Source organism: Lissotriton helveticus, chromosome 7, assembly GCF_964261635.1.
Source record: "Lissotriton helveticus chromosome 7, aLisHel1.1, whole genome shotgun sequence".
In the NCBI taxonomy this organism is placed as follows: Eukaryota; Metazoa; Chordata; class Amphibia; order Caudata; family Salamandridae; genus Lissotriton; species Lissotriton helveticus.
Genome location: NC_136068.1, coordinates 1,754,396,839 through 1,754,416,399, shown reverse-complemented (window position 1 = coordinate 1,754,416,399; position 19,561 = coordinate 1,754,396,839). Strand labels below are relative to the sequence as shown.

Sequence of the window (19,561 nt, the reverse complement as noted above, 5' to 3'; positions counted from 1 at the left end):
CCTGTGTATGGTGGGGGTGAGAACGGGCCAATAACCGCAATTTTTTTAGCATTACCACTGAACTCCATTAGCTTCACCCAGATGGTACTGCAGTACAATGCAAGCTTCACATTCAGAAGCTTTGTCAGTGCTGAGGAACCATGGGGTGCTGCTTGCATTGTGGTTTCCATGGATGTTTCATAGTACCTCATGGGAGGGCTGGACTGCACCCAGCCGTACTACTGTGGTACCTGCAGCATGAAATTTGTTTTTTTTTTGGCCCGGGGAGGATCTGAGTCACCTTTAGAAATGTGATTTGGTCAGGGCACGCTTGTGATTTGGTCAGGGTACGCTTGCCTGCCCACATATAGTTTTTTGAGGTGAACACAATTAGAGAAAACAACCTCCAACTTTTGTTATGCTATCGTCTCTCAAAGATTGGGTGCAAAATTTGCCTGGTCTTTGTCAGCTACATGGAAACATCTTGACATGAGACTTTTTCAATGCCCTTCTATGTGGAGGACAGTTATGGGATTATGTTTTTTTCTTCATGCATATTTACAGTTTTATCACACTATTTTCCTAACCAGTATGTTGTTTGGCTAGCAATAGAACAAATTCCATATGCATTTTCAAAAATGTCTTGCCCCAAATGCTTTAAGGGTCAGACAGAGCTGTCTTACAACTAGCAGTTTACCAATATGCATCGGACTGTTTACACCTTGGGGGAGTTGCGTCACAGCTCACATACACAGTGTGGTCTTAACACTATAATGCTAAGAGTCTGGACACCTGCTATGGAGAATGCCCCAGTACTTTTCCTACTTTCCTCCTCTTACCTGTGTTGCTCCTCTTCCTGATTTTTCTGTTCACACAAAGAGGCACCCCAACCAGTAGCGCCAAAACCAGAATGCTGGCAACCAGTATTCCTGTGATTGCTGCTGTAGATACTCCTGAAAAAGAGGAAGTATGAATAGTTATTTGCATACTACTATAGGGCAGAACCAACATCCCAGGAAGAATGCCAATGATTTGTTAGTCCAAGCAAAGATAGAAGTGCAAGTGTGACCATACTAATGAATAACAGACCTCAAAACCTGGAGTTAAAATTAGACAGAGAAGAACCACCAATGATGTCTAAATATAGTTGAAGAATTTTACTATAAGGCAACGCCAATCCCAAAAATACCCTGCAGAACATACTTGACAGTGGATAGGTATTACCTCCTGAGCAGTGCAGAATAATTTTGGTCAATGATCCTTAAACTGAAATGATGTCCTCAGTCTATCTTGTAGTTGACTGTTTATTAATAACTAGAAGATCATATTTATTAACATGCAGATAGCTATCTTAGTCTTGCACGACACTATGGAGAACAATTGAAATGCAGCAGTTTATTTATTTTCTTAGGATGCTGTAGTAAGGCTGAATTACGGGAAACTTTACTAAATGTGAAATGATGCTCATAAAACATTATGAATTTCATATTGGGAAACATCCAATGAGTCAAGCCCTGATATTCAAATTGACCATTCCAACTTCCCTAGTACACAGTTTTGCAACCACTCAGGTTGAACCAAACACTAGCAACACCAATCCAGTTTTCCTTTGCTGACTCATAAAAGAAGTGGGAACAATGGGCCCTATTCACCAAAAAGCATATAGGTTAGTTCTCAGCTCAAGGTACCTTTAAATTTTTTTGCCGTTCATAAACAATATGTATAATACACCACACAATGAAGTTGGTGTAGCTTTCTATGTATAATATAATTCTATTATATGTGACTATTCATCCTGTGCGAAGTTCTATAAAGCATACAATTCCATACAGGGAAGTAGACCATCCTCTACAAAAGCACAATTTATGTTCTTGTTGGGTAAAGTTCTTCTCCTACACCCCCATATTTACTACCTTTTCATGAAACACAGCACAGCAAGGAAAGTTAATGTGCTGATTTGTACGAAGCTGAGCTGTGCCATATGTATAAAGAAATGGCTATTTACTCAACTGCCGGCCAAATAGTACATAATTTTTGTTATTTACCTAGTGGCTGGGAAAACAGTATATCGTTAAGGTTTACAATTTGACTGAATGACCAAATAATTAGGGTGAAGTCTTTATTTAGACAGCCATGAGAAAAAAAAGGATTCCAGGTAATGGAAGAGTGGTGGGCATCTTGTGATGGGAATGCAGCATGTACTAAGCTTATGAATGCAAGTGCAAATACAAATGTACAATGGTTTGTAGAAAGGCAAGCGCATGAATTAAGCTAAGCTGTTTACAGATGATAAACATCAAAATCATTTAAGGATAAGAAAATATAATATATTTCAGGAGTTTCGGGATAAGGTGCAAAGATATGTTGTGCTGCTGTCTTGAAGAATTTGGCTAGCTGCAAACAATAATGACTATGGTTTTAAAACATGCTGCATAAATGTTTAATACACTCATGACAATACATAGGCCCAGACTCAAAAAGGTTTAGCATTTGGTTAGCATTACTTTTGTAATACTAACCCGATACTAAACCTATTTGGGGTTTAACAAACCAATGCTAATTGTTATTAGCGTTGGTTTAAGTAATACATCTCGGTAATTCACAGGAACGGTGCAGTCAACTGCCTGTGAATAAACACATTATTTCATAATATTCACCAAAAAGGGGGTAAAGAAGTTTGATGTGGGGTATATAATTTGTGGAGGAGTGCCAAAGTTACCATATGGAAAAGAAGAATTTTGATACTGTTCCAAATTGCTTTGTAAATTAACATTCAGTGTGGCCTAATTTGAGTGCAATGGAACCGTGGGCCAACAGCACAACAGAGCACATAGGGTGTGGGGTTCAGGAATATTATGTTTGGTAACCTACATGGTTTTGGAGGGGTGTTTTATGCAACGTTCCAAAATAGTTTGGTTTTTCTTTTTGGTGAGAATGTGCATTGAATCCCACACACACACACAGTTTGAGCTACGTTTGCAAGCAAGTCTACATACATTACAGCCAAACAATATTTCATGTTCCATGTACCATCAATTATCAGGGAATGCTTGGAGTGTATAAGGCTTTCTTACATTTGCTGCTTTGGGTTGTCTTGAGTGTCTTTCTATTTTTTCTATGTCACTGATGCACAAAAACTAAAATGAACATGCATTGGACTAAAAGTTGGTTCCTCCTCCTCTTTTCACACAGCAGTAAATAAGGCTAGTAAGTTTTTCTCAAAGTTTCTGTAATGGGGTCACAAGAGATATGAAGGTTTTACAAGAAGCTGCAACATTGAAGTATTGTCAAGGGAGGAGCCAGCAACAATATATAGAAGAGAGAATATGGCTTATTGGGGTGTCAGCTGAATAGATGAAGATGGAAAGTGGAAGAACAACCTGAAATAATAAGAAAGGAAGAGGTGAGAAAAAATAGATGTGGGGTACAATAATTAAAAAGCTGGTGATAAACAGGCAACAAAAATAAAGGTGAAAAGATTAGAGAGGCAGAAATGGAGTTGATGGTAACACTGAGTGACAATGGTGAGAAAATAAGTAAAAGGCAAGTGAAAAAGTAAAGAAAGAGTCTTATATGTTTTTTGCTCTAAGTACAGGTGAGAATGAAATGGAGATGGCATGTAAAAGAGTTGAAAGGTTTCAAGAAGTGCAGATGAGAGAAAAGCTGGCTAGAATGAGAAAGGTGGAAATTGGCATAGGTGGAGGAGAGGATCGATGGTTATCCACAAGTGAGTGTAGGACATATTGAGATAATTGTGACAGAATAAGAGCATTAGATGTGAGGAACGTACAGCTATCAAATGATAGGTGCAGGCGCAAATAATCCATGGTCAAAGAGAGCTGAAAGTTTTTTTTGCATAAACATTTATATCCAGTACTGTGTGTGCTGTAATGACAATCGTTTGTGTGGTGTACCCCCAGATATTTGCCTTGTCTGTTTTTGCTGGCTGTATAACTTTCTGCACTTTAATCCCTGATAACCAAAAGAAAAGTGCCTGTGCCCTTCATTTCAAGATCATGAAAGTGAATAACACCTCTCTAGTTAGCATCTTTAACTTACCTATATATCCCTTGTATATAGTACCTCAAGAGCACCCAGAGACTGTAAGTTAAAAGTAACCATTGGGCTGCAGCGCATATTGTGCCACCCTCTGTAGTGGCACGGCAACCATGTCTGCAGGCCTGCCAAGAGTAACACAGTAGACGCCTGCTCGTAATCCTTATAGATGGCGTTTCCTCCGTAAGGATTATGATTTCAATTTCTGACAGGCTTTCCGTGTTGGGCTTTCCAAGATCGAGGCAGTCCTTAAACACTTTGGGCCTCATTTATGAAAAGTGACGCATCGCTGCGAGAAAACAGCAATGCATCACATTTCATTGCGCCCTCCTTGCGACCCCAATGATGCGTCATATTTAATGTATGATGCATCATGTCACAAGGAGTTACAGATACGTCAGTATTTCTGACGTATCTGTAAGCGCAAAAGTGACGCATTGCTGGAGTGTGTCACAAAAGTGAGGCAAACTCTGATGTATGGCCTCCTCAACGTACATTATGGGGGCGTGGTTTTTGAGGTGACCAAAGTACAGGGGAGATAAGAGAGGAGGCATGAGAATTGAATGGCATCGAAGCACGTAGAAATCGTAAGGAGGAAGGGGTGTCACCTGCCACAATTTCTGGACATGACATGGGACTGCAATGTGGTGATATTAGAACTCAAGCTGTTGTGATATGGTGTAAATTTAAGTTAAAGTTTAGATTATATATTACTCTCTATAGGCTTGAGTGCATGCAGTAACGGTATATTCAGATGTACAGTTTTTTGTATTAAGCAAGGATAGATTCAAATGTGACGTATAGCATATATATGCTTACTGCTTTTTGTAAGAGGACCTAATAAAGATCTACTGGGTATAAAACATAGTGTCACAAATAGCACCAATACTTAAAAATAGATTTTATATAGTATGTAATCATAATCACAGGAAGCATGTCAATACCTTACCTTGTGTTTTGTTTATGAAGATTTCTGGTGCATCGGACGGGTCTGTAATAGAGCATAAATAGCATTTTCAAGTGATTGCTGGTAAAATTGGAAAAACACAGTAGGCCATTTGTGCTATTGATCTTCAAGTTATACTGTTCAGCTATGCCATAAAAGTACTTTTCACATCAGTGAGATTTACCAATAAGTATTGGTGTTTTATGTGTCCCTCCTCAGAGTTGTCACCAATGTCAGGAATAAGAAAGTCCAGGTTTAATCTAGTTTTTGTTCATTCTTTCGAAAATACTTTGATTCACTAGGTAGTCTTGTGAATTGCATATAGGATTGTACATTCTTTTTCACCAAAGGGTTTACCGTAAACTAAAACTATTCATAGATACTCCTGTTTCAAATTATCATTCAAAATCGTTGGGAAAGTTCTGAAATCAGATTTAATGTTCCTGGTTTTGACCTAATCAAGGGGTTATACTTTGAAATTTTAACAGCAAAATATTAGATTTCAAAGGTCAAGCCTTTGAAGTGACAGAATTAATGTGGTAGCATCTCTCATGAAGTGACTTTGGGACCTCAATCCCTTGCGCTCTTGCATCTGTGTGACATCAAAGCCCAGCTCCACTGCCTCCCATGTGTCCCCTAAGAGCATCCTACACACTGCAGCGTTCCTCATCAGGGGCCTGAAGAAACAGAACAAACCTCTCAGGACATTTCAGTGGCTCTCCCAGCCCACACTATCTTCAAGCCCAGACATAAATATCTACGTCGCTCACATCCCTGCCTGTTCGGTTGACTACATCGCTACCTCTGGCGTCTGTCGGTGCACATGTAGCCAAGACAGCATAGTGGGGAAAACGAAGTGTAAAAAATTAAAAACAAAGTAGTAGATTTTTTATATGGATTCGGATCAAAATTCCCTTATCATCCGGTACCTCCCCAGCCACACTACAACTTAGGATAGGGCTGTATCACACCTCTTTAATGATGCAGTAACAGTCCACTTCTGTTCAAACAATGCAGCCATTCCTCCAGTCACTACATGACCGTATCGCGCATGTGACCCTCTAAAGTGCACTGACGCGTTTAGGCCAGATTCACACTATAGAAATAACAGGTACATACATATGCAAGGTTCTACTCAAGAACTTCCTCTGATAATATCTAAATCTTGAAAGCAGTACAAAGGTCCGACACTTTGTTGTGCACTGCAGGAGGGCCGGTGAAATTTAATGGGTTTGCTCTTTCCCAGTCATTCAGAGGCCCCAGCCATGCATGTTTTTGTTCTGCAAGTGCCCTTCCTGGAACAGTCCCCAACCATTGACGAGAAGAGTTGAGTATTGTTTGGCATTCAGTGGTACTTCTGGTAGACTTACCACTGAATGCCAAAAAATACACAAACTAAGCATAATAAATATCTCGAGGTGATGTATCTGCTCCTCTTCCCTGCTCCTCAATGCTGGTCTGCAGATGAAGCACCGCTACAGACATGCCTCAGTGTTGGGTGCACCACTGGGCAACAATCTCCAGTATGGAGCCCTCCCGTCTGGTACAGACATTGTCTTAATATTCTGTTAGTTCCTTGTCAGTTAACAGGTTGTTGAAGCAGTAGCTGTGCTTTAAGCTCACATTCTGTGCTAAGGTTGGTGATGCAAGAAAAGTCACGTTTTCGAATTCCTTGAAGACAAAGGGGCGCCTAGAAGTATTAAAGGTAACATTGTGCGTGGCAGTCGTTGACTCTCCAGGTAACTTGAAGCAGTCATGTTCAAAGGAAGAGGTGTCACAGGAGCACTGCCAAGGAACAGGAGAACATAACTATCCCAGCGGCAATAAAGATGGGAATGTCCCACCAACCGGGGTTGCAGCTTTATGTAAGACATTATTTAATACTTTCTCAACAAACATGAACATGTGTACGGGAAATATCCAACAAAAAAGGATGCAGCTCTAAGAAAACTATGTGAAACAGTGAGCATCCGAGGTGCATGCAATGTATACCTTTCTCACCCGCAAGTGATTGTGAACACTGATGTTCATAAAACAATGGCCGCATGAAGACTGCATTTCAGGTGGCAACACAAACTAGCTCTTTAGACTCTGTTTGCAATTCACCAGTGATAGCCTGTTTGGTGGTGATCCTTTAGCTCTCAGTGAGCCACCTCCCTTTTTTAGGTGGTTATTCAGTCATGCCTTCATCGTGCAGAATTTCGCCTGTTGAATTTAATCAGGAAACAATAGTATAATCGCTCATGCACCCAACAGCAACTTCATTCCTAATGGCAACACACACTAACTCTTCAACCACTGTTTGAAATTCACCAGTGACAAATAACAGAAAACTTATAACATTACAGGAAATATAATATAAAAGATTCAAATTGTAGGGGATGGACAAAGCCGCATCCAGCATTTCCCCATATGATTGGGGGAATTTGTATATATTATGTTCAACTGGAAGTCACAGTGGTAGAAAACTGAGCTGAAGAAGGCATCTTGGATGTAAGTAACTGCTACATATGTAATTGGTAATCTCACAATCTACCAGGAGCCGTATTGTGGAAATGCTCTGGGGCAATTTGGTATTACAGAAAGGGACGCAAACGCTTGTGCATCCCCTTCTGCAATACCAATAGCACTGGCACGCATAAAGCGCCAGGGCTATCATCAGAGGGTATTCCATCATTTGCATGTGTGCTCTGTTTTTCACCTGAATGCGCTGCCCCCATGGCAACACAAGTTAGTGGCTCCCCTTGGGGCAGAACATTCAATGTAACAGGGCGCACTCTCCCTGTTTTTGCCTGGCACTCCTGTTTTAAGGTGCTCCAGACACAAACAGGGAAATTGCGCTGTTTGAAATGGGGTTTCTGGTGGGCTATGCATGCGCCTAAGCCAGCTAGAAACCATCACTCTAGTCCGGGCGAAGGAGTTACTCACTGAAAAAAAACCTTGCTCACCCCCTTGGTAGCTTGGCAGAGCAGTCAGGCTTATCCCTGAGGCAATGTGTAAAGTGTTTGGGCAACACACTCACACAACAGCAACACACTAGGCACACCACAAAAGAAACTCCACACCAGGTTATTTAAAAATAGCATTTGTATTATCCATAAAAACACATTCGAACACATTCACATATATACACTGTGCCACCAGGTACTTGTCAAGACTTTAATGGGATTTACATAAATCACCTGGCCAATCAGGCCACTGTCATAAACATTGCCATTGGGGATAACCAATAACTATTGGTTGGATTGCCCTTAGCACAACACCTTATGTATAAGCATCAGCAACAAAGTAAACACTTACACTAGTGTACATTTCATAAAAACATCATGCTAACAGTACACCAGGTACACATTACTTACACATTAGCCCCCAGACTTCCTGTAGCACATCAGGGCATAAGACATGTGAACATCTAGTCTGCACACTTATCTTATGCCAGGACATTCATAAGAATTGCACCCCCTCGTAGGCTCCTTGCACTACATGCCTGCCTACTCCATGAAATGCAGTCATCTTGTGGAGATCCTTTCTCCTTTGGGACTTGGGGACCTCTGTTGAGGTTTCACCCGGTTCCTGCTTAACAAAAATGGCCCAGGTGCCCAGCGTAACACGGAAGGGGATGGGGTGCAGCACACCCAATCTCCAAAAATGAAGAATGCCCCGGTTATGTAGGAGTTAGAATAAAGGGGAGGGGGCACTTGTGATTCGGGAGACCTCGCCACCCCGTCCCACAAGTCCTCCACAGCCAAAGAAAGAACAATAAAGCTCCCGGCAGGTCCACTACGATACATCTGCCCTGAGAGACGGGCCCAACTGCAGGCGTCGCAGCCTGTCCGCAACCCTCCTAGGCCCGCGACGGCTGTAGTGAATGTGCCGTAAGCAGCCTCACCTTTGTGCGACAGAATGATTGGTAGGCCACTTGAGGACCTCAGTCGGGATTTGCCGGGCCTGGCAGACACAGAGGGACATCTCCCCTCTCCCTGGCTCACTGATTAGGTGACACCCAGGGCCCTCCTCGCTGTCTCAGGCTGGGAGACACTGTTACCCACTGTTGTGCACCTGTCGGCTCCCTCCTTCCCGGGAGAGCTGCGCCAACAACCAGGCTCAGCCTTTGCCTGGCCTCTGGTGGCCTCAAGAAATAGGGACCGGGCAGCGCCGAACATGCACTGCGTGCTCCACCACCACAGCGCTCACCATGCACTTTTGTCTAGCCAGCAGTGGAGGCTCTTCACACTCTTTCCCACAGTGGATCAGGGATTAGACCAACCATACGCTGCTCCCATCAGAAAAAGTGCAAGCGCCCTGCACACTCGGCAAGTACCCAATGTGCTTTGAAGCAAAAGACAACAGCCGGCGCAGTGCTTAGCCTGTCCCCACCAGGGAACCACGATGCAGGGAGCAGGCAGCACTCCTCTCCAATACACCCCAAGGGCAGAGCTGGGCACAGGCAGAAATGAGGGCCTCCCAGCAGGTAGTCGCTCAGTCCCACAGCAGTTCCTCCTGGCAGAGTGTTCCGCAGATCCAATTCCTAAGTAAGCTCAGTTCACCTGGGGTCACAGGCCCAGTATTTATAGTGCATATGTCTTTGTTCTCCAATGGCCCTGGGCTCTGACCCCAGTACAAACCAGTTTTGGGGGCACTTTGATAATCTCATAACAGTGCACAACACTCCTCATTGTAAGTGTGAGCTGTTGCCACAGAGATACCGCAGGGGGCGGAGCCATCATTTTGGAAGGCAGGCACAGCCCTATTCAGGTACAGGTGCTACTCCTCCCACCACTCCAAATGCAGACAAGGCTTATTCAGTCTAACGCTGACTCCTCCCCAACCCCGGTCACTCAAAAGCCAGACAGTCAATATACATTCTAGCAGAGGACCAAAGACACATAGCACGCAGACATACCTACTTCTAAAAGTGGCATTTCTAAAATAGTAATAATAAATCCATGAACAGCAATACTCAGCATTTATCACCACTATTCCAAACATACCAAACTTGATCACGCCACCCCTCTCATGTCAGAAATTACCACTGAAGCACATATCAGTCAATCCCTAATGCATTCCTAAGAGAGGGCAGCCTCACAGCAGTGAGAAACCAAATAAGGGCTTTGTCACTACCAGGACATTCCACACAGTTAAGGCACCTGTCTTACCTTTTACCTACACCGCATCCTGCCCATAGGCCTAGCTAGGCCTTCCTTAGGGGTGACTGATATTTAGTAAAAGGGGTGTCACAGACGTCGCAACCACTTTATGTGCCTTATCACAGCAGCAGTGAACTGTGTGCGCAGGCCCTGCAGTGGCAGAAGCCGGGGACAGGTTTAAAAAGGTACTTTGGTGGGTAATGCATGCAGTGCTAAAAGCCCGCAAGTAGCATTTAATTTACTGGCCTTGGGTATACGACATACCACTGTACAAGGGACTGAAAGGTAAAATTAATATGCCAAATAGGTGTAGACCAATCTTACCAAGTTTACAATGGAGAGCATATGCACTTTAGCACTGATCAGCAGTGATAAAGGCCCAGAGTCATAAAACCACCAATGACAGTTAGAAAAAATACAGGAGGAAGGCAAAAAGTTCTGGGATGACCCTGCAAAAAGGGCAAAATCCAACATGTACCATATACATCATAGGACCCCAGGTGTGCTTCAAAGAATCAGAAAGAGTTCTCAGCTATTTCCTTTTGTTAAGCTAAAGGTGGTATTTGGTATTGAATCTTATGAATGAAACGTCAACACATTTCTGGCCTTCTTGTGAACATATCTGGACGCTCAGATATGAACCACACTTTCTGTAGGTAGTGCTGTGCAAAATTGTATAATTTCTTGTGTTTTTAAACTGTTGAGAAATGTCATGGAATTATGTGAAATTTTGCATGCGTTTTGCAAAATACATTTCAGGATACCTCGTGAACACAAGAGCGTTCCTCGCATTCAAAAGTCACTCAAGATACCAACAAGGAGACTGGTTCAAGGAGGGACACATTGTCTGCACAAACCAATCTTCAGCAAGATATTTTCTTCTTGAAACAGAAAAAAATGTATAAATGAAGTATGCAGAATGACACATTTACATAATATTTCGAAATTTAATGGGATTTGCTTAACGTAAAGTTAATAAAATTAGTCAAATTACAGAAGTTTGGCTTACCTTTTGACCATTGACTTGGATGCTCTCAGATTTGCCATCAAGGACAGCAACTGCTGGATTCTCGGAAAAACATAAGACCTGCCTCTTTTATTAACCACCAGGCTCCTGGTCCTATATAGACCCCATGTAAAGAGACCCATTGAGGAAGTGTGAAAGTAAAAATGTGCCTGTATGGGGCTGAATGTTGTGGGTGGTTTGGGAGAATCAAAGATGTTACCAGGCATGCTCATGCTACTATTGTAGATTCAACCACTGTCAAGCACTTCCATCCTTATTTCCAGCTCAACATCACATGTTATCCGGTCCTGTAAATCTCCCAGCAGGATAGAGTCGAATCATTCTACAGGATCAAAATGAAAATATAAAAAGAAAGAAGTGAAAAGAAGCAAATGCTTCCGGCCTCACAGAGTTATGTGATTGCCGATGAAACAATGTTTCAACATGCGTGTCGCTTCTACAAAGAAATGCCTGGAACTGAAATTGTCTCCGGTATAGTGAGGTCAGAAGATAATCAAGCTTGACAATACAGCAGGAGAAGGCTGCACTTCTGGTCCTCCTCTGGTCTGGCCGTAGTTAAGCAGCTGTTCACTGCTCCTGTTAAAATCTGGATGTATGACATAACAACGCATACTTTTACAACGCATGCTTTTACAACGCAAGTATTACAACGCAAACCTTTACAAGGCATAGCGCTTAGGGGTGCTGGATAGTGAATAGTTTAATTTACTATTCCAACTCCAGTCCCCGTGGACACTAGGGAAAGTGTTGGATAGTAAATTAAATCTATTCCCTATCCTAGAGCGCCCCCCAGCGCAATGCGTTGTAATGGTTTCGTTGTAAAACCTGCGTTGTAATAGCACTGCGTGGTAAAAGTTGCGTTGTAAAGGATGTTTCCAGTTAAATCTCGGTCTTTGTCTCAGAGGTCTGGCAGGATACTCGTTTCCTCACTCCAACATAGAATTCAGAAATCTGGCATGAGCAATACTGCTGCTAATCAATGCCTTTTGAACAAAAAAAGGCAATAGGCCATGGGAGATATAGAAAATTATGCATTTTATTCAGAGCAGGGCGGAAGTATGATTTACCTCTCTCTTTTTACAGTAATCCAATTTTTCAGAAAGCAGGTTGAGTGATCACAAAATGAAAACTGCCCCATTAAATGACAGTTTGGCAAGCATAGGGAAAACAATATATAAGAATGACAGCTAGGGCCCACATTGATGAACCTGTCACACAATGCAGGGAAGCACCAAAAGGTGCTGTGCTACGTTGTGTGGCAGGAAGAGAGTGGGAAAGAGTCATATCTACAGATCTGTGGCATTATCATGCTCTCTCCCCAGCACTGGCAAAGAACCAGGCTGCCTAGTGTCGCTCACAGACCTTAGCGCCATAGTGCAAGTGTATCTGCATGAGTCTAGTCTAGGGTTAGTATGTTCTGAAGGGTTCCCTTTCAGTGCACAACATTATTCTTAAACTAACTTTAAAACATTTCCTACTTTTGTTCAGCGCTGGCCAGTTCGGGACACATGCAAAGTAGGTAAAAGTTTGGAGAAATAAAAGCATTTCTCCTTTTAACCCTGCTTCAAATGGCATAAAGCCACTTTGCGTAAAAAAACATGGGTGCTTGAACGGAATGCTCATGTACCACCCTTTGAACCTCCTCTTGTTGCAGAGTAAAGCAAAGCAATTTCCATTGGTTTGTGAATCCTGGAAAATATTTTCAAGTCGGGTCTGCATTAAAAAAGTAAAACCATTCTACATATGGCCCTAAAAGTGGTAGAAATGAGGGCGCTTGGATTTATATTCTGGACTTGGTTGGTTTTGATTGCTACCTCATTCACACTAACTGTGCGAAAGGAAGAGAACAGAACAGCTCAATATCTTCTGTGCTGTGGCACTGTTCTCCTTTCTCCCTGTGCTGGTACAATATAGGCAGCTATGCACTAATGCAGACATCCTGAAGCCTTAGTGCAAGGGTGTATGTGTTGTCTGAAGCATACATGTTGTACTGCAAGGGGTTCCTTCCAATACAAAACATATGTTTTAGGGATTTTCCTATTTTGTTTGTGTGCTGTACACAGCAGCACATATGCAAAGTGGGAAAAAACAAGGATAAATTAAAACATTTTTCCTTGTTGTGCCTGCCTCGATGAAGCAGAGGATTTTGATACAAATCCCTAGGTACAGCTCTTTTTAGATAGGAATTTACGTCCAAACCCCTGGGCACGTGACAATGCCCGTGTAGCACCCATGGAATGCCACAATGATGCAAAGTAATGCAAGGTTGAGCACAACTTTGTATTAGTTTGGGTTGATGTCTGTTGGACTTGGCCCTCTATGCAGGGATACCCCCAAATTTTTTGGCATCACGTCCCCTATCTTCCGAACCCATTAGTGTTGTTTCTCTGAACATCATTTTTCCAATCCCTCATTGATGAAATTCTTCATCTTAGAACAAGTTATCAGGAACCCCAGGGGCGGGAACAGATTACTGAATTGTACCAAGGCACCGGGGGGACTGAATCACGATGAGGAACTTGCTGTACACCTGAAAGATGATTATCTATAATTCTGTAGTCTTGCCCGTTGAGTTCTTGTACTGTACCTTCTTACGTGTTGCTGGAACCTGTTTAATAATATGTGTACATGATGTGTCACGTTTGAATTTAATCTTGTTTTCTCTCTTTTTTACAGAGCACTTTTGGAAACTAGCCCTTCACAGCACTTTCCCTGGGCACTTCAGTCACTTTTCCTGCCTATACCTTTAAGAGCACGCCCACTTGGGCATAACGGGACACATCACGGACTGCCTTGTGAGCACTGGGCATGAACAATTACCAGATTTCCACTCCCCTTTCACCTGGGACTGCTGCTACGCCCTGCAAGTATCTTTATTTGTACAGCAGCTTATTTTTGCTCGGCCCATTTGTTCCGAGTTCTTTATACACACGGGCACTTGCCCATGATCCGCATGCTTTCACTGTGTTACCTTGTACTGAGGTACACCGTATCATTTACCTCCATGGTGCTGTCTCTTTAATTGGCAGAGACAGCACTAGTTAATTTCGTTTCGGACAGTTGTCCGTGACCTATTTTCACAGGGCTTTCCTGCTTGCCTAAGCGCGTCTATATTTGACATTTCTTCAGTAACATTTATATGATATTTGCGCTGCACGTTGCAAGCTTCATTTGATTTGGACGCCACCAATTATTATCAATGTATTTTCATGCATTTCTTTAATAATTTTATTATGATTGTACTATTGGTGGATATTACGTCGTTTGTATTGATTACAGCACTTTCCCAGGTCTTTATTTGGATTATCATGGTTTAGCCCTTACAAGATGTCTGCCACCTTACTAATTTGCAGTCCTATTTCGAGCACTATGTTTGTTTACTTATTCTCGGTGCACCATGTAATGTTTGCGTGATCAAGGCTTGTGAGAAGCCGAAACATGTAGCAGACGATTAAACACCCTTGGACCTTTGCTGTTGGTGTTACTTTGGCTGTCACTGAGAGCGTGTGTCATTTTGTGTACGGACCTTCACATATATATATATATATATATATATATATATATATATATATATATATATATATATATATATATATATATATATAAAAACTTAATAGTATTAAAAGATATTCAATATTTTTAAAGTAGGATAGCAGGAGGTTAAAATTTACTTTTCCCACTCCAGTAAGTACAACAGTAGGGAAAACGTTGGATAGCGGGAGGGTAAAAATTACTATTACGACTCCAGTGAGTGCATCAGTAGGGAAAGTGTTGGATATCGTAGGGGTAACACGTACTATTCCCACTCCAGTGAGGGCAACAGTAGGGAAAGTATTGGATAGCTTAGGGGTAAAAATTACTATTCGCACTCCAGTGAGTGCAACAGTAGGGAAAGTAATGATTAAATATTTAAATAAAAACACATTAATTATTAATACCAATAAAAAAGTAATTAAAATTAATTACTAATTACAAAATATTTAATAATTCATTAATTATACATATCATGTATTACAAATGAATTACCTATTATTAATTTATTAACAACAAATTAATTTTCAACACCAAAAATGAATAAGTAATACCAATGTTTACCGATTAAAAACTAATTAACAATACATCAATTATCAATATACAAAAATATGTTCACTAAATAATTAATTACAATTAAATTACTTCCCACCCTATTCCCCTATAAACTCACAACCCACTCCAAATATTAAATCAATACAAATAATATCATTATCAATAAATAAAATCGAATTACCAATTAATTAAAATAAATATATACTTAGTTACAATTAAAATATTTCCCACCTTATTCCCCTATAAACTGAAAACCCACTACAGAACTAAAATGCTGAATGTATTAAAAAATAATTAATAATTACTAAAAATTAATATTTAATTTGCTGTAATTAAATTACTTCTCACCCAAATCCCCTATAAACCCACAACCCGCTACGGAATTAAATTACTTAAAAAAAATTCAAACCTACTTTACAAATATATTACATACTTTTAACAAATATACTAACACTTAAAACACTATAAAAAAATTCGATATTTTTAACAACTATCTTATGATTGCCGATATTACTAACTTCAATATTGTGAAATCGATATTTCTTACCTGAATTTCGATATTCTGCACCACTATATTTTTGTAATTGAATATTCTTTCCATTCTATATAAAAAACTTGATAGTCTGTCCAGTCGATATTTTATTGTTCAATATTGTGACTAGTTATCGTCCCTGCTTGTTTCCTTTTACTTGGTCTAACCTTTTAACTTATATTCTGAAAATTCAAGGTTTTTTCTTTGCTTCCTGCCTCAATTACCTTGTTACTGCTGAAGCCAGGCAGGAGGCTGCTCAGAAAAGAAACATTTGCAATGCAATAAGTTTGACATTACTCAAAATGTGAGCTATTGGCATTGCAGATGGATTTTTTTTTTTCGTTTCAAATTACCAGCAGTAGCATAATATGAAAATAAATTCCTTTCACAAAGGAAAGGGTGCAGTACTGCAGGCTGTTACTAGGCGTCCCTGGAACACCTAGAAAAGAAATTTGTTTCACGAAGGAAAGGAGGCAGTACCATAGGCTGTTACTAGGTCTCCCTAGAATTTCTTTCAGGTGTTCCAGGGACACCTATTGGGCCATTAGGAAGGGGGGCGGACTTCCGTCCACCTGCAACCCTAGCGGTGCTGGGACCGACCGCTTGGGTTGCGGCGGTCCTGCCCCGACGATTAGGATGCCACCACCACTCCATATTCTCCATTCCGAGCATTGTCATGTACAAGCAGAACGACGCTGGCGTCGAGGTTACTCCCCTGAGAATAAGGAGGTATTCTCCTCTTCACTGAGAAAGTATAAAATCGCTATAGCTCTTGCTAAATCCACTTATTTTTCCACCAAAATTATGGATTCTACAAATAAGTCGAAGGACATATTTGCCATTGTGGAAGAACTATCTAACCCAGCCAGACTTACATTAGGGCCACTTCCCTCCCAAATCCTGTGCGATTCCTTGAATGCTTTTTTTATTGAAAAAATAGCAAAAATTAAATCTAGTATTGCTGCCCAAACCTTACCTGCTCACTCCCTAACCTCTGAGCCCTCTAAATACTCCAATTCTCACACTCTTACTGCCATTCCCCCCATTCTGATGGCTACTTTTCTTTCGCTTTGCACAAAATTTCTTCTGGCTCTCCTCGTGATTGTTGCCCCCCCTCGGTTCTTCGAGCAGCTTTCATCTCCTGTCCTGAGCCCCCCCTGGCCCTCATAAATAGCTCTTTGGTCACTGGGGCTGTCCCCTGCTCTTTCAAACAAGCCGAGGTGGTTGCCATTTTAAAAAAACCTTCAGCAGACCCCTCCATTCTGAGCAACTACCGCCCTATATCCCTTCTCCCCTTCCTCAGCAAAGTTCTGGAATCGCACGTGACCCACACACTCAGTTCCTTCATCGAGGACTCGTGTGTCTTGGATTCTAAGCAGGCAGGGTTTAGACCTGCGCATTCAACGGAGGCTGTCATTCTCTCCGTGATGGATGAATTGCGCAGAGGGGCTGATGTTAACATCCGACAAGCCCTGGTCCTTCTGGACTTATCGGCCGCCTTCGACACGGTCGACCATGGGATCCTGGTCGACCGTGTCGAGGAGGCCGGCATCCGAGGGACCGCCCTTGACTGGGTTCAGTCCTTTTTGACGGGACGACAACAAGCTGTTAGGCTGTCTCAGTTCTCTGCCACTCAGGTTGAGCTGTCCTGTGGTGTTCCCAGGGCTCTTCATTATCCCCTCTTCTTTTTAATTTGTATTTGGCCCCGTTACTCCGTGCTCTCCGCGGGTTGAACGTTATTGCGTTCAACTACGCGGACGATATCCAATTGATTTTTAACATGGATTCTTCTGAGGATTCCATCTCTATTTTTCAAAATACACTCTGCTTCATCAGTGACTGGATGAGCTTAAATCATCTGAAGCTCAACCCCGACAAGACTGAACTAATTCTTGTCGGGGGAGCTTCCAACCCATGGCAACCCTCCTTCTGGCCTGCCAGTCTTGGAAGCCCTCCCTCTCCAGTCCACTCTGCCAAAAGTCTGGGTGTCATTATCAGCAATGATCTTTCAATGACTCCCCAGATCAGTGCAGTGGTGTCCGCCAGCCACTTCCAACTCAGGAAACTCCGGAAAATATCTCGCCTTCTTACCACCGAAGCGCTCACGTTAGCACTCCTGGCGTTAGTGATCAGTCGACTCGACTATGCCAACGCGCTATACGTCGGTATTCCTGAGTACCAACAGAGAAGACTCCAGCTGATACAAAATCAGGCTGCTCGCCTGATTTTTCACCAGCCCAGAGATCAGCACGTCCGTCCACTCTTAAAGAGTCTTCATTGGCTGCCGGTTTCCGCCCGCTGCCAATTCAAGTTAGGTTGCACCATTTATAAGTCTCTCTCTGGTTTAGGTCCCTCTTTTATCTCCTCTCTTCTTCACTCTTACACTCCGTCCCGTACCTTACGTTGATCCCAAATGGCCCTGCTATCCGTCCCTAGGTTCAAGAGGAAAAAACACGGGGGCCTGAGGTTTTCTCTTTTGGCCCCATCCTTTTGGAACTCCCTTCCTCTCTCCCTTAGACTGGCACCCTCATATTCTGGCTTTAGATCACTTCTTAAAACCTTCCTTTTTACTATTTCGTATTCTTAGATTCTGTTTCCTCTTTATTTATTTTCACCACGCCCCAGCACAGCGCCAAGAAACCTAATGGTGTTAGCCGCGCTCAACAAATTCTTTTCAAATCAAATCAAATCAAAGGTGACAGGTACCACGAGGTGCCCGCCACCATGTCCATGACAATGCAGGGGGGTACCATAGGTACCCCCCATGTGCACCCGCACCCCCTCAATACCCTGGGGGCCTGCAACGGGCCCCCATATGAGAACTCTGCATGCCTTTCCATGGAGGCATGTTTCCCCCCTCATGCTAATATGGGCGCCGGTGCCTAGGAGACACTGCCACCATATTAAACCCTTATCGGCCCGGTCGACTTGTCAACCGGGCAAAAAAGTGGCAGACGATCTTCCCGTCCGCTGCGGTACCCCCGCCATACTAATATGGCGGGGGTAAATCGGTGGGGGGCGGGGAAGGATGTAGGACGGATAGCCACCGCCATGCGCGCAGTGGCAATCTGCACTACATCCTAATGGGCCCCTTAGTAACAGCCTGTGGTACTGCGCTCTTTCCTTCGTGAAAGGTATTTCTTTGCTTATTATGTTACTAGCGGCATATTTTGAAACGGAAAAATCTATTGACATTGATCCCTTTACAGCCGCAGCACCTCTGCAAGCACAGTGCTACTCAGTACTTATTGAAATTAATATTCATTTGTTGTTTTTGCATAACGCTGTATGTCGCCCTTCGGTTACTTCAGGCCGCTAGGCTAGGAACAAAATATGGGTTGTTAGGGTTACAGGTTTTGTAGGGTCAATGTCAACAATGACAACTGAGAGCTTTCAAAAACTTTTCAATTTCTCTTTTTCATTGCACGCTCAAAACACATGCAAAATAATAACACACACATACTCCTAAGAACAAAAAAAAAGGAAATAAGCAGGAGGGCTAACTCAGTTTTGTGCACCAGAATCCTGTGAAATGAGGCGTATATTTGTGGCAAACAAAGCTTTCAATATGAAAACTATGCCCTGTGATTGATCGGTCTGGCTCTTAGTTACATGGTCCAGAGAAATGCTGCAGATACATTTGCAATATTATGCCGTTTGTTTTCTGCACCCAACGGTGCAAACTTGTAAATGCATATTTATGTTGGCGCATCACTCCCATATTGAAGATGCAGAAATAAAGCTCCTTTGAAAAGATGATACTGCAGCTCATGAAATGTTATGACATA

The 19,561-nt window shown here is 42.3% G+C and overlaps 1 protein-coding gene across 1 annotated transcript in view; it reads right to left on the bottom strand.

Moving 5' to 3' along the window:
• The window catches only part of LOC144769678 (sialic acid-binding Ig-like lectin 13), a 285,815-nt gene that overhangs the window by 57,092 nt on the left and 209,162 nt on the right, over positions 1-19,561 (bottom strand). Inside the window, exons 4-5 of the mRNA XM_078653871.1 lie at positions 4,985-5,026; positions 819-932 (exon numbers count right to left, since the gene is read on the bottom strand). Coding sequence (XP_078509997.1) covers positions 819-932; positions 4,985-5,026 — 156 coding nt within the window. The remainder of the gene's footprint in view (positions 1-818; positions 933-4,984; positions 5,027-19,561) is intronic.